The sequence below is a fragment of the Nerophis ophidion genome, linkage group LG28 (assembly GCF_033978795.1).
Source record: "Nerophis ophidion isolate RoL-2023_Sa linkage group LG28, RoL_Noph_v1.0, whole genome shotgun sequence".
NCBI classification, from domain to species: domain Eukaryota; kingdom Metazoa; phylum Chordata; class Actinopteri; order Syngnathiformes; family Syngnathidae; genus Nerophis; species Nerophis ophidion.
Genome location: NC_084638.1, coordinates 24,491,544 through 24,504,688, shown reverse-complemented (window position 1 = coordinate 24,504,688; position 13,145 = coordinate 24,491,544). Strand labels below are relative to the sequence as shown.

Here is a 13,145-nt window from a genome sequence, read left to right as displayed (position 1 = left end):
TACGTTCAAAATATAAAACATTCTCATACATTTTAATCCATCCATCCGGTTTCTACCGCACCTGTTCAAGAAGTCGCAATAACGGTAAGAAGTATTTTATTTGTTGTTGGTTAGCTTCAGAATAAAATCCATCCATCCATCCATCTTCTTCCGCTTATCCGAGGCCGGGTCACGGGGGCAGCAGCCTAAGCAGGGAAGCCCAGACTTCCCTCTCCCCAGCCACTTCGTCTAGCTCTTCCCGGGGGATCCCGAGGCGTTCCCAGGCCAGCCGGGAGACATAGTCTTCCCAACGTGTCCTGGGTCTTCCCCGTGGCCTCCTACCGGTTGGACGTGCCCTAAACACCTCCCCCGGGAGGCGTTCGGGTGGCATCCTGACCAGATGCCCGAACCACCTCATCTGGCTCCTCTCGATGTGAAGGAGCAGCGGCTTTACTTTGAGTCCCTCCCGGATGGCAGAGCTTCTCACCCTGTCTCTAAGGGAGAGATAGGGTGGAGGAAACTCATTTCGGCCGCTTGTACCCGTGATCTTATCCTTTCGGTCATGACCCAAAGCTCATGACCATAGGTGAGGATGGGAACGTAGATCGACCGGTAAATTGAGAGCTTTGCCTTCCGGCTCAGCTCCTTCTTCACCACAACGGATCGGTACAACGTCCGCATTACTGAAGACGCCGCACCGATCCGCCTGTCGATCTCACGATCCACTCTTCCCTCACTCGTGAACAAGACTCCTAGGTACTTGAACTCCTCCACTTGGGGCAGGGTCTCCTCCCCAACCCGGAGATGGCACTCCACCCTTTTCCGGGAGAGAACCATGGAGGTGCTGATTCTCATTCCGGCCGCTTCACACTTGGCTGCGAACCGATCCAGTGAGAGCTGAAGATCCCGGCCAGATGAAGCCATCAGGACCACATCGTCTGCAAAAAGCAGAGACCTAATCCCGCGGCCACCAAACTGGAACCCCTCAATGCCTTGACTGCGCCTAGAAATTCTGTCCATAAAAGTTATGAACAGAATCGGTGACAAAGGACAGCCTTGGCGGAGTCCAACCCTCACTGGAAACGTGTCCGACTTACTGCCAGCAATGCGGACCAAGCTCTGACACTGATCATACAGGGAGCGGACCGCCACAATAAGACAGTCCGATACCCCATACTCTCTGAGCACTCCCCACAGGACTTCCCGAGGGACACGGTCGAATGCCTTCTCCAAGTCCAAAAAGCACAAGTAGACTGGTTGGGCAAACTCCCCTGCACCCTCAAGAACCCTGCCGAGAGCATAGAGCTGGTCCACAGTTCCACGACCAGGACGAAAACCACACTGTTCCTTCTGAATCCGAGGTTCGACTTCAGAATAACAATATTATTAAAATGAATAAGAGACTTATTATACTCTAAAAATGTTGGTCTTACTTAAAAATGCAAGCATTTAGTTGTATTCAGTGTTAAAAAAAATATATTATATGGCTCTCACGGAAATACTTTTTAAAATTTCGGCTTGTATGGCTCTCTCAGCCAAAAAGGTTCCTGGCCCCTGCCATCACTGTCTGTTGATGCCTTATTTTTCATCAACCTCAAACTGTCTCGTCTTCACGAAGAATCTAAATCAAAGCATCGCATCATCCACACAAGACAAAGCCTCTTCCTATTGAAGAAAAGTGTTAATAATGAAATATAAAGTTAGTAAAGATGTGAGATTAAGAAGTCGACAAACCTGTTCTGTGTAACACAACTTGATGTTTCTTGAAAACAGCGTCCAGTAGTTGATGTTGTCGCTCCTTCTCTTTTGTTGGACAAAGTTCCTCCTCATACTTTGCTATCGTTCTTTCGCACATTTTCACACAATCACAACACTTTACACTCACATTTGATCTCTACTTAGCGATGTTTAAATAACTTCCGCCTCTCTTTGTTAGCAGCTAACACGCTAAGCTAACAAGCTAAGCTAACTAGCACACGACGCGATAAAGTGCGCTCAGACTAATGTATCCGGATACAAACAATGACTAAGAATGTTTCATCTACTACACCACATATATGCGTACATGTATGCACTAAATACAAATAGAGAAACAATAATGGCCACGTTTAGGCCTTCTCTGTCAAACGCCATTTTGCTTTTTACGCCTTCGTCTTCTTCGGATCTCCAGCAGACTAGTAGAGCATCTTAGGCCTCCACAGCTTCTTAATGGGACTTCTTCGTCCTGTCCTATGGTCCATACTACATTCTACACTACAGGAGGTCGCGCGATCAACCTTTCCACGCACCACTTCCAACTTGGCTTCTGCGCATGTCCAAATCGTCGAGGTCAAAGTTCGCGAGGGATAAACAAAGCCAAGCGACTCCATAATTTTTTTTAATAAATGAACTTCGTCATTTTGTGGTTTGTGTTTACTCTTTAGCGTGAATAGTAGTGGATATATTATAGAATTATTGTTTATTCCGCGTCATGTATATTTTTCAATATGTCGAAGACAATTTGTGCAGTTCTAATAGTACATAAATGATAAATAAATGGGTTGTACTTGTATAGCGCTTTTCTACCTTCAAGGTACTCAAAGCACTTTGACATCATTTCCACATTCACACACACATTCACACACTGATGGAGGGAGCTGCCATGCAAGGCGCTAACCAGCACCCATCAGGAGCAAGGGTGAAGTGTCTTGCTCAGGACACAACGGACGTGACGAGGTTGGTACTAGGTGGGAATTTAACCAGGGACCCTCGGGTTGCGCACGGCCACTCTTCCACTGCGCCACGCCGTCCCATCATCATCATCATCATTATTTATTTTTATTTATTTTTATTCCTTTCATGAACATGCATGTACAGTTCACACTTTCATTGTTTATTTTTGTTTCATATACATTTCCATGATCAGAAAGGAGCAGATGGAAGAATAATATTCTTATATTTATCTGCCAGCCTTTTAACACAATTATTTTAATCATCATCAATGATTATTTATATACAGTGGGGCAAAAAAGTGTTTAGTCAGCCACCGATTGTGCAAGTTCTCCCACTTAAAATGATGACAGAGGTCTGTAATTTTCATCATAGGTACACTTCAACTGTGAGAGACAGAATATGAAAAAAAAAATAATAATAAATAAAGAATTTATTTGTAAAATATGGTGGAAAAAGGGTATTTGGTGTCATGATCCATGTCTTGGATCATGTCATATTCTGGTTTTGGTTCTGTTTATCACATTCTGTCTAGTATTTGCCTTCCTCAGTTCTTTGTGGCACTTCCTGGTTTTGTTTCCGTTGTCATTGATTGATTGATTGATACTTTTATTAGTAGATTGCACAGTTCAGTACATATTCCGTACAATTGACCACTAAATGGTAACACCCCAATAAGTTCTTCAACTTGTTTAAGTCGGGGTCCACGTTAATCAATTCATGGTACAAATATATACTATTAGCATAATACAGTCATCACACAAGTTAATCATCATAGTATGTAAATTGAATTATTTACATTATTTACAATCCGGGGGGTGGGATGAGGAGCTTTGGTTGATATCAGTACTTCAGTCATCAACAATTGCATCAACAGAGAAATGTGGACATTGAAACAGTGTAGGTCTTATTTAGTAGGACATGTACAGCCAGCAGAGAACATAGTGAGTTCTGATAGCATAATAACAAGTATATACATTAGAAGTACATTTACATTAGGTAGTTTATAATCCGGGGAGATGGGATGTGAATGGAGGAGGGTATTAGTAAAGTGTTGAAGTTGCCTGGAGGTGTTGTTTTAGAGCGGTTTTGAAGGAGGATAGAGATGCACTTACTTTTATACCTGTTGGGAGTGCATTCCACATTGATGTGGCATAGAAAGAGAATGAGTTAAGACCTTTGTTAGATCGGAATCTGGGTTTAACGTGGTTTGTGGAGCTCCCCCTGGTGTTGTGGTTATGGCGGTCCTTTACGTTAAGGAAGTAGTTTGACATGTACTTCGGTATCAAGGAGGTGTAGCGGATTCTATAGACTAGGCTCAGTGCAAGTTGTTTTACTCTGTCCTCCACCCTGAGCCAGCCCACTTTGGAGAAGTGGGTTGGATTGAGGTGTGATCTGGGGTGGAGGTCTAAAAGTAACCAGACTAGCTTATTCTGAGATGTTTGGAGTCTATATTTGAGGGTTTTTGGAGGTGCTGGGGTAGCAGGAGGTGCAAGCGTAATCGAAGAAGGGTTGAATGAGAGTTCTTTTGTGCTTTTGTTGACCAGTGAGGAGATTCTGTAGAGGAATCTCGTTCTTTGGTTGACCTTTTTGATCACCTTGGTTGCCATTTTATCACAGGAAATATTAGCATCTAGAATGGAACCTAGGTAGGTGATCTCATCCTTCCTGGTGATAACAATGTCACCCACTTTTATAGTGAAGTCACTGACCTTCTTAAGTTTGATATGGGACCCAAATAGGATGGATTCCGTTTTACCTAAGTGTATGGATAGCTTGTTGTCAGCGAGCCAGGTGCAAATATGGAGGAGTTCAGCACTGAGGATTTGTTCCACCTGTGACTTGTCCTTGCCGGATACCAGCAGGGCAGAGTCACCCGCAAACAGGAACAATTCACAGTGGCATGCTGAGGGCATGTCATTTACGTATATTAGGAACAGTAAAGGTCCTAGTATACTGCCTTGGGGGACTCCACAGCTTACTGAGAGTAAGTAAGTGTCATAGTTACCCATTTAGTGTCACCTGTCTCTGCTTTGATCACACGCACCTGCCCTTGATTATTTATCTCCCTATATATGCCCGCCTCTGTTTGACATTCAGTCTTGGACTCTTGCTTGCTCCACGCAACAGCTGACGTCGCTCTTCCAACATTGTGGTAAATCTATTTTTGTATCCTTGTTAGCTTATATGCTATTTTGTTTGTTTATGTCCCTAGCTTCCATGCTAGCGCCCTTTGTTCTTTCTAGCTCCCAAGCTAGTTCTGTTGGTTTTTGGTCAGTGCCTTTGTGCAAGTGTTTTTGTTCTTAGTTTGTTTTATTATATGAATAGATTCTTATCCCTACCCTCACGCTGTGTTCCATCTTCCGCTGCACACACGAGAGAACAACTCGTCACCACAATGCCACCGAGACGTCACATTTGGTCAACCATTCAAAGCTCTCACTGATGGAAGGAGGTTTTGGCTCAAAATCTCACGATCCATGGCCCCATTCATTCTTTCCTTAACACGGATCAATCGTCCTGTCCCCTTAGCAGAAAAACAGCCCAAAAGCATGATGTTTCCACCCACATGCTTTACAGTAGGTATGGTGTTCTTGGGATGCAACTCAGTATTCTTCTTCCTCCAAACACGACAAGTTAAGTTTATACCAAAAAGTTCTATTTTGGTTTCATCTGACCACATGACATTCTCCCAATCCTCTGCTGTATCATCCATGTATCCATTTTGGTATAAACTCAACTCGTGTTTGGAGGAGGAACATTTGCAGATGTTGTAAGCACAATACCAATGGTGCGCAATTTGCAAATTTTATTGTCAGAATGTAATCCAGGAACCTTTTTAGAGGCTTCACTTAAATGCACAACATTTATCCGCACAAAACTTGGCAACCGTTTTATCTAAATTTCCTCCATGCTGCACACCTGTTGAGTCCCCTCAATCATTTTGTACAGAAGTAGAAAAGCTTGTCCGGTTTTATTTACATTCATTACATGAGTTAACTCGTTCATTCTGACAGCCCTACTAAAAAAAAAAAAACATTACTTTTTCTTACCAGGTACATTTATCATTGCCAATCTTAAACGTGTAGTTTAGGATTCAATGGTAATATTTCCGTCAGAACGTTTTGTTGGCTTCATTATGTTTGCTCGCTGTCAGGTTCAAACACTGATGACATCTATTAAACAGACAAGAAGCAAGGAATTAAACAGAGACAGAATTAAATTTGGCTCAATTGAGGAGAGACGTCTGGGCTGTACTCTTGTGCGGTCTCCCAACACGCTCTGGCGAAAGATTTTACGCCTTCTATTTGGACTTTCCCTGATTACATGGCAACATCTGTTTCTAAGGGACGCGGGGTCGTAAAGAGCCATCGCCTTCCGCCATCCTAGTCACTGCTGTTGTGTCCTTGGGCAAGACACTTTACCCGCCTGCTCCAAGTGCCACCCACACTGCTTTAAATGTAACTTAGATATTGGGTTTCACTATGTAAAGCGCTTTGAATCAATAGAGAAAAAGCGCTCTAAAAATATAATTTTATTCTTTCTTCTTTCTAATGTCAAATCAAATGGTTATTGGATTCATCACTATACAGTGTACATCAACGACAGAACTACTGACTAAACTACTACCACAACTTGGTTTACTATTTATAAAAAATAATAATGTAGCGTAACCTGGAACTTGAAATAGGCCACCCGGCCTGAATCCACACTTGGTAGTAGTTCAGTCAGTAGTTTAGTCGTGGATGTACACTGTATAGTGATGAATCCAATAAACATTTGATTTGATTTGACATTACATTTGCAAAATGCAGTTGCGCATTTTGCAAATTGCGCGCCATTGGTATTGTGCCTACAACACTTTTAAACAGCTGGCACACAAGAACCAAACAGAAAGGTTGATATGTCCATGTGAATGTCCATATAATACAAAAGTCAATGCCCGTTTTCATTGATTGATTGATACTTTTATTAGTAGATTGCACAGTTCAGTACATATTCCGTACAATTGACCACTAAATGGTAACACCCGAATAAGTTTTTCAACTTGTTTAAGTCAGGGTCCAAGTTAATCAATTCATGGTACAAATATATACTATCAACATAATACAGTCATCACACAAGTTAATCATCATAGTATGTACATTGAATTATTTACATTATTTACAATCCGGGGGGTGGGATGAGGAGCTTTGGTTGATATCAGTACTTCAGTCATCAACAATTGCATCAACAGAGAAATGTGGACATTGAAACAGTGTAGGTCTTATTTAGTAGGATATGTACAGCCAGCAGAGAACATAGTGAGTTCAGATAGCATAAGAACAAGTATATACATTAGAAGTACATTTGAGTTGTTTATAATCCGGGGAGATGGGATGTGAATGGAGGAGGGTATTAGTAAAGTGTTGAAGTTGCCTGGAGGTGTTGTTTTAGAGCGGTTTTGAAGGAGGATAGAGATGCACTTACTTTTACACCTGTTGGGAGTGCATTCCACATTTATGTGGCATAGAAAGAGAATGAGTTAAGACCTTTGTTAGATCGAAATCTGGGTTTAACGTGGTTTGTGGAGCTCCCCCTGGTGTTGTGGTTATGGCGGTCCTTTACGTTAAGGAAGTAGTTCGACATGTACTTCGGTATCAAGGAGGTGTAGCGGATTTTATTGACTAGGCTCAGTGCAAGTTGTTTTACTCTGTCCTCCACCCTGAGCCAGCCCACTTTGGAGAAGTGGGTTGGATTGAGGTGTGATCTGGGGTGGAGATCTAAAAGTAACCGGATTAGCTTATTCTGGGATGTTTGGAGTCTATATTTGAGGGTTTTTGGAGGTGCTGGGGTACCAGGAGGTGCAAGCGTAATCGAAGAAGGGTTGAATGAGAGTTGCCGCTAGAATCCTCAAGGTGCTTTTGTTGACCAGTGAGGAGATTCTGTAGAGGAATCTCGTTCTTTGGTTGACCTTTTTGATCACCCCGGTTGCCATTTTATCACAGGAAAGATTAGCCTCTAGAATGGAACCTAGGTAGGTGATCTCATCCTTCCTGGTGATAACAATGTCACCCACTCTTATAGTGAAGTCACTGACCTTCTTAAGTTTGATATGGGACCCAAATAGGATGGATTCCGTTATACCTAAGTGTATGGATAGCTTGTTGTCAGCGAGCCAGGTGCAAATATGGAGGAGTTCAGCACTGAGGATTTGTTCCACCTGTGACTTGTCCTTGCCGGATACCAGCAGGGCCGAGTCATCCGCAAACAGGAACAATTCACAGTGGCATGCTGAGGGCATGTCATTTACGTATATTAGGAACAGTAAAGGTCCTAGTATACTGCCTTGGGGGACTCCACAGCTTACTGAGAGGGGAGGGGACATGGTGCCGTTCACCTCTACCACCTGTTTCCTCCCCTCCAAGTAAGATTGCATCCAGCTTGATGAGGTTTCGTCGAATCCGATTGCTCGGAGCTTATCCAACAGTATAGCGTGGTTAACGGTGTCAAAGGCCTTCTGAATGTCCAGCATGACCATGCCGCAGTATTTTCCCGCGTCCACCTCATGTTTGATGTGGTCGGTCGGATAGAGAAGGCATGTTTCAGTGGAGTGGTTAGTTCTGAAGCCGGATTGGAATTTGTACATTAGTTTATTAGTAGCAAGGTATCTATCAACCTGTTCATAAACTATTTTCTCCATTACTTTCGAAATGGAACTGAGAATAGAAACAGGTCGGTAGTTACCAGGTTCTAATTTGCTTCCTTTTTTATAAAGGGGGGTTACTCTTGCTATCTTGAAATCCTTGGGTACTTGGCCTTGTTTGATTGAGAGGTTTATTATATGTGCGATTATTGGGGCAGAGTCCATGAGGAATCTGGAGGGGATATTGTCAAGGCCGGTGGCCTTGTTTGGGTGGAGCGCGCTCAATTTATTAAGCACCTCGTTAGCTGAGACCATTTCTAATTTGAAATTGTTGTTGACTACTCCTAGCTTTCTGTAGAAGGCTTTAATGTGTTCTACACCAAAGCGACCAGAATGTTGGGATAGCTTGTTAACGAGAGTTGTGGCTATGCTGGTGAAAAAGATGTTAAGTCTGCTTGCTACCTCTAATTTGTCTGTAATGAGGGCGTCACCCTCCTTGATGTTTATGTTGGTGAGTCTGGTTTTAAGTTTCTGGCTACATCCAGGAAGCTGGTTGTTGAGAATTTTCCAGAGCTCACGTGGCTTATTTGTGTTTTCCTCTGTTTTGTCATTGATATAATTTTTTTTTAAGGATTTAGTAGTAAATGTCCTTCGTGGAGTGTTAGGGCCAGTGGACCTCCTGGTGATACTTTTTTTTTTTTAAAGGTTTATTTATAAATTTCAACAATTACAAACAATAAGTCAAACAACAATATAAAACATTATAAAACATTATGAAAACAGTACAAAACAGCGCCAGAGGGTTGTAAGTTCAAAATAATAAAAATAGAATACAAAAATATATATATATATATAATAAACAAAATGCAAAGCCGTAGGCTTATTCAGATTCATCAAACAACTTAAATTTGGAACACAGCATCATCGTTTTCACAGCTTTTTTGTTGTTAGAGGTAGAGAGCGTTTTAATGTAAAGTTCCAGATCTTTTTTAAAGGCACAAAAGATAGGACGCGTATTAAGAAACTTACATTTATGAATATAAAACTTAGCCAATAAAATAATGAGGTTGCAAAGGTAGAATTCCTTTTCAAATTTTTGTTCATACAGTGTAAAACCAAAAATCACATCTTTAAAGTAAAGCACAAATTTGTCATAAATATTGTCCAGGATGAAGCGACAGATGCCCTGCCATAGTGATGGAGTGTTTTCACAAGTCCAAAACAAGTGGTTGACAGTCTCTGGGTGCATGTTACAAAAGGTGCAGGTAACATCAATGTCCTTCTTGTATCTAACCATCACAGTCTTTACAGGGTAATAGCGATGGATGATTTTAAATGATATCTCTTTGACTTTGTTGGTAAGTAAATACCTGTTAGGAAGGGACCACGTTTTGATCCAACAGATGTCATTTACAACATTATTCCATAAGGAAATTACATAGGAGACAGACACACAATCATTTTGGAATAAGCTGCGGATTTTCCTGTTATTTTTTTGATCAAAGCAAAGTTTCCCCACAGGAGTGTCAAGTGGATCATTCACAATTTTTACTGCAGAAAGAGGAGGTGTGTAAGCCCTGTACAACATAATAACACCTGTTGGGATGGCATCAAATACAATAGCAAATTGTTTGGGAGTCACAGGTATCTTAAATTGGTTGAGAAATTCTGGTAATTAAAAAGTTGACCTTGCTTATTGAAAAGCTGACTCACTAAAATAATGTTATTGTTAAACCAATTATTGAGGAAAAGAGATTTCCTTTTGTAACATATGTCTTTATTGTTCCAGATGAAATATTTGGTAGGTGAAAAATTGTGCTTGTATACAAGAGAGCATGCTAGAAGGGCTTGTTTGTGGAAGTTTGAGAGCGCAACAAAAATCCTATCAATGTTATAATTACTCAATAGCAAAAATGTTAGGCCTCCAAGGTTAGAGAATACATGATGAGAAATAAAGTTCCAAATTGAAGTAGGGTCTTTCAAGGAGTGTCTTATCCAATTCATTTTAAAGGTGTTGTTTAGTGTAGTGAAGTCAAGAAAGTTTAGACCACCCTGATTGTAATTGTTCATTATAACAGATTTATTAATATAATGAATTAGTCCTGGTGACACTTCTGATTGATTATAAAGAAAAGAAGAATAGGAAAAATGTATTAGGAGAAAAACATTTCGAAGAGCGGTCCTAGTGCCCTCCACGTATCCTAACCGCCATTGAACAAACAAAACAAAAAAAAAAAACGACGAAGCCAAGTTGGAAGTGGTCCATTGAAAGGTCGATAGCGCGACCTCCTGTAGTGTAGAATGTAGTATGGACCATAGGACAGGACGAAGAAGTCCCGTTAAGAAGCTGTGGAGGCCTAAGATGCTCTACTAGTCTGCTGGAAATCCAAGGAAGACGAAGGAGTCAAAGGCAAAATGGCGTTTGACAGAGAAGGCCTAACGTGGCCACTGGCCATTATTGTTTCTCTATTTGTATTTAGTGCATACATGTACGCATATATGTGGTGTAGTAGATGAAACATTCTTAGTCATTGTTTGTATCCGGATACATTAGTCTGAGCGCACTTTATCGCGTCGTGTGCTAGTTAGCTTAGCTTGTTAGCTTAGCTTGTTAGCTGCTAACAAAGAGACGCGGACGTTATCAACACATCGCTAAGTAGAGATCAAATGTGAGTGTAAAGTGTTGTGGTTGTGTGAAAATGTGCGAAAGAACGATAGGAAAGTATGAGGAGGAACTTTGTCCAACAAAAGAGGAGAAGGAGCGACAACATCAACTACTGGACGCTGTTTTCAAGAAACATCAAGTTGTGTTACACAGACCAGGTTTGTTGACTTCTTACTCTCACATCTTTACTAACTTTATATTTCAGTATTAACACTTTTCTTCAATTGGAAGATGCTTTGTCTTGTGGGGATGATGCAATGTTTTGATTTCGATTCTTCAGGAAAACAAGACAGTTTGAGATGGATGTTCCTCTCAGTTTGGAACAATGTGTGATTTATTGATTGAAGGAGTTATGAGAAGTTTGCACAGGAAAAAGTACAGTTTCATCACGGTACACATTCACTGCTGCAAGAAAGCCTGAGATGGTTTCAGTTGAAATATTTGCTCACACACACAGAAGACAAAGTATGTAGAAAGTAGCATTTATACTACATTGATACAAATATACTGCAAGAAAATAAGTGAAAATATAATTTATAAAAAGCAATAGGCTTCGTATATTCCCAGTTACGAGTAGCCGCAACCTGTAATGTCTTTTCAAAGCGACTTTGAAGGAAGTAAGGGATTTTACAATCCCTTATGATAGGAGGTTCCATATTTTGGGAGTATAGCAGGCAAACGAATTAGAGCCTTTTTTGGAGTGAAATCTGGGTTGAATGTGATTTGTCCAACTAGCTCTGGTGTTATAATGGTCAATATATTTTGTGGTATCTAGACAGGGTGTTTTAGTGGTTATGGTGTGTCTTGTACACCAGACCAACTACAAGAAGATGTACTCTGTCGGCCACCAAGAGCCTCGCCAGGTTAAGGAAATGGTTGGCAGAAAGGTGAGCCAGAGATGGACGGTTGAGTAGAAGCACAATCATTTTGTTTTGGGCTGTCTGGAGTTTGTTTTTCAGGGCTTTTAAGGCGTCACTGTACCAAACATGAACTCTGTAGTCAATGTGGGGTTAAATGAGTGCTTGTGTTAGAGTCTTAAGTGTATTTCTACGTGCCAGTTTAGAACCAGGGTTGTACAGTATACTGGTATTAGTATAATACCGCAATACTAATTAATCATTGTCGGTACTATACCGCCTCTAAAAAGTACTAGCTCTATGATTTCATCAATATCTTTTGGCGTCACATCTTCTTTCATTTTCAAAAAATGTATTTTACGTTTATAAACTCAGGAAATATGTCCCTGGACACATGAGGACTTTGAATATGACCAATGTATGATCCTGTAACTACTTGGTATTGGATTGATGCCCACATTTGTGGTATCATTCAAAACTAATGTAAAATATCAAAAACAGAAGAATAAGTGATATTTACATTTTACTAGAAGTGTAGATATAACATTTTAAAACAGAAAATAAGCAAATATTACCAGTAAATGAACAAGCAGCTGAGTAACCAATTTTCTGCCACTTGTCCTTAATAATTTTGACAAAATATTAGAATATTAATGACGGAATATGTTACTGCATATGTCAGCAGACTAAATTAGGAGCGCTTGTTCGTTTACTTACTACTAAAAGACAAGTTGTCTTGTATGTTCACTATTTTATTTAAGGGCACAAATGCAATAAGAAACATTTGTTTAATGTTCCCTAAGATTTTTTGTTAAAATAAAGCCAAAAATGTACTTTTTTGTTGTTCCTTTTATTTAAAAAAAAGTATCGAAATACATTTTGTTACCGTTCCTGGTACCAAAATATTGGTATCGGGATAACACAAGTAAGAACAGAATTTGTCGGTTGATTCTTTGGGTTCAAGGTTCAAGTTTATTTGTCACATGCAGACTACACCACAGTGAAATGCTTTTTTCTATGCTCTTCAGATATTGTGTACAGTGGGATCCAAACACTAGTTGCAGAATTTAATACACTAAATACAAAAAAAATACAAAAAATTTAATAGCTCTGATGTACATTAACTACAAGACAATTAAGTTGCACAATAAGTCACAGAAGTTATGGTAGAAGTATCAGTACAAGTAGAAGTACAGTAGTCAAATACAGTACCAGTGCAATATCAAATAGTGTAACAGTATGTGCAGTATAGGAATGAACAAATATGAAGGTGTCTGCAGCTCTTTGGCAGTTGATAATGTGATTGTAT

At 40.4% G+C, this 13,145-nt stretch overlaps 2 protein-coding genes across 10 annotated transcripts in view; one reads left to right on the top strand and one right to left on the bottom strand.

Moving 5' to 3' along the window:
* LOC133545526 (gastrula zinc finger protein XlCGF57.1-like) overlaps positions 1-13,145 on the bottom strand; it is a 403,569-nt gene that overhangs the window by 13,846 nt on the left and 376,578 nt on the right. The window contains exon 1 of one of the 5 annotated variants that reach the window (XM_061891182.1): positions 1,714-2,298. The exons of the other annotated variants lie outside the window; for them this stretch is intronic. Within the exon in view, the coding sequence (XP_061747166.1) occupies positions 1,714-1,834 (121 nt within the window). The 5' untranslated portion in view covers positions 1,835-2,298. Of the gene's footprint in view, positions 1-1,713; positions 2,299-13,145 lie in introns of those variants that run through there. 5 annotated transcript variants of the gene reach the window in all.
* LOC133545530 (zinc finger protein 135-like) overlaps positions 10,480-13,145 on the top strand; it is a 129,988-nt gene continuing 127,322 nt past the window's right edge. For 2 of the 5 annotated variants that reach the window (XM_061891199.1, XM_061891205.1), the window contains exon 1: positions 10,485-11,137. In XM_061891199.1, coding sequence (XP_061747183.1) covers positions 11,014-11,137 — 124 coding nt within the window. In that variant the 5' untranslated portion in view covers positions 10,485-11,013. Of the gene's footprint in view, positions 11,138-13,145 lie in introns of all 5 variants that reach the window. The other 3 variants (XM_061891202.1, XM_061891200.1, XM_061891204.1) reach the window with 3 other exon arrangements.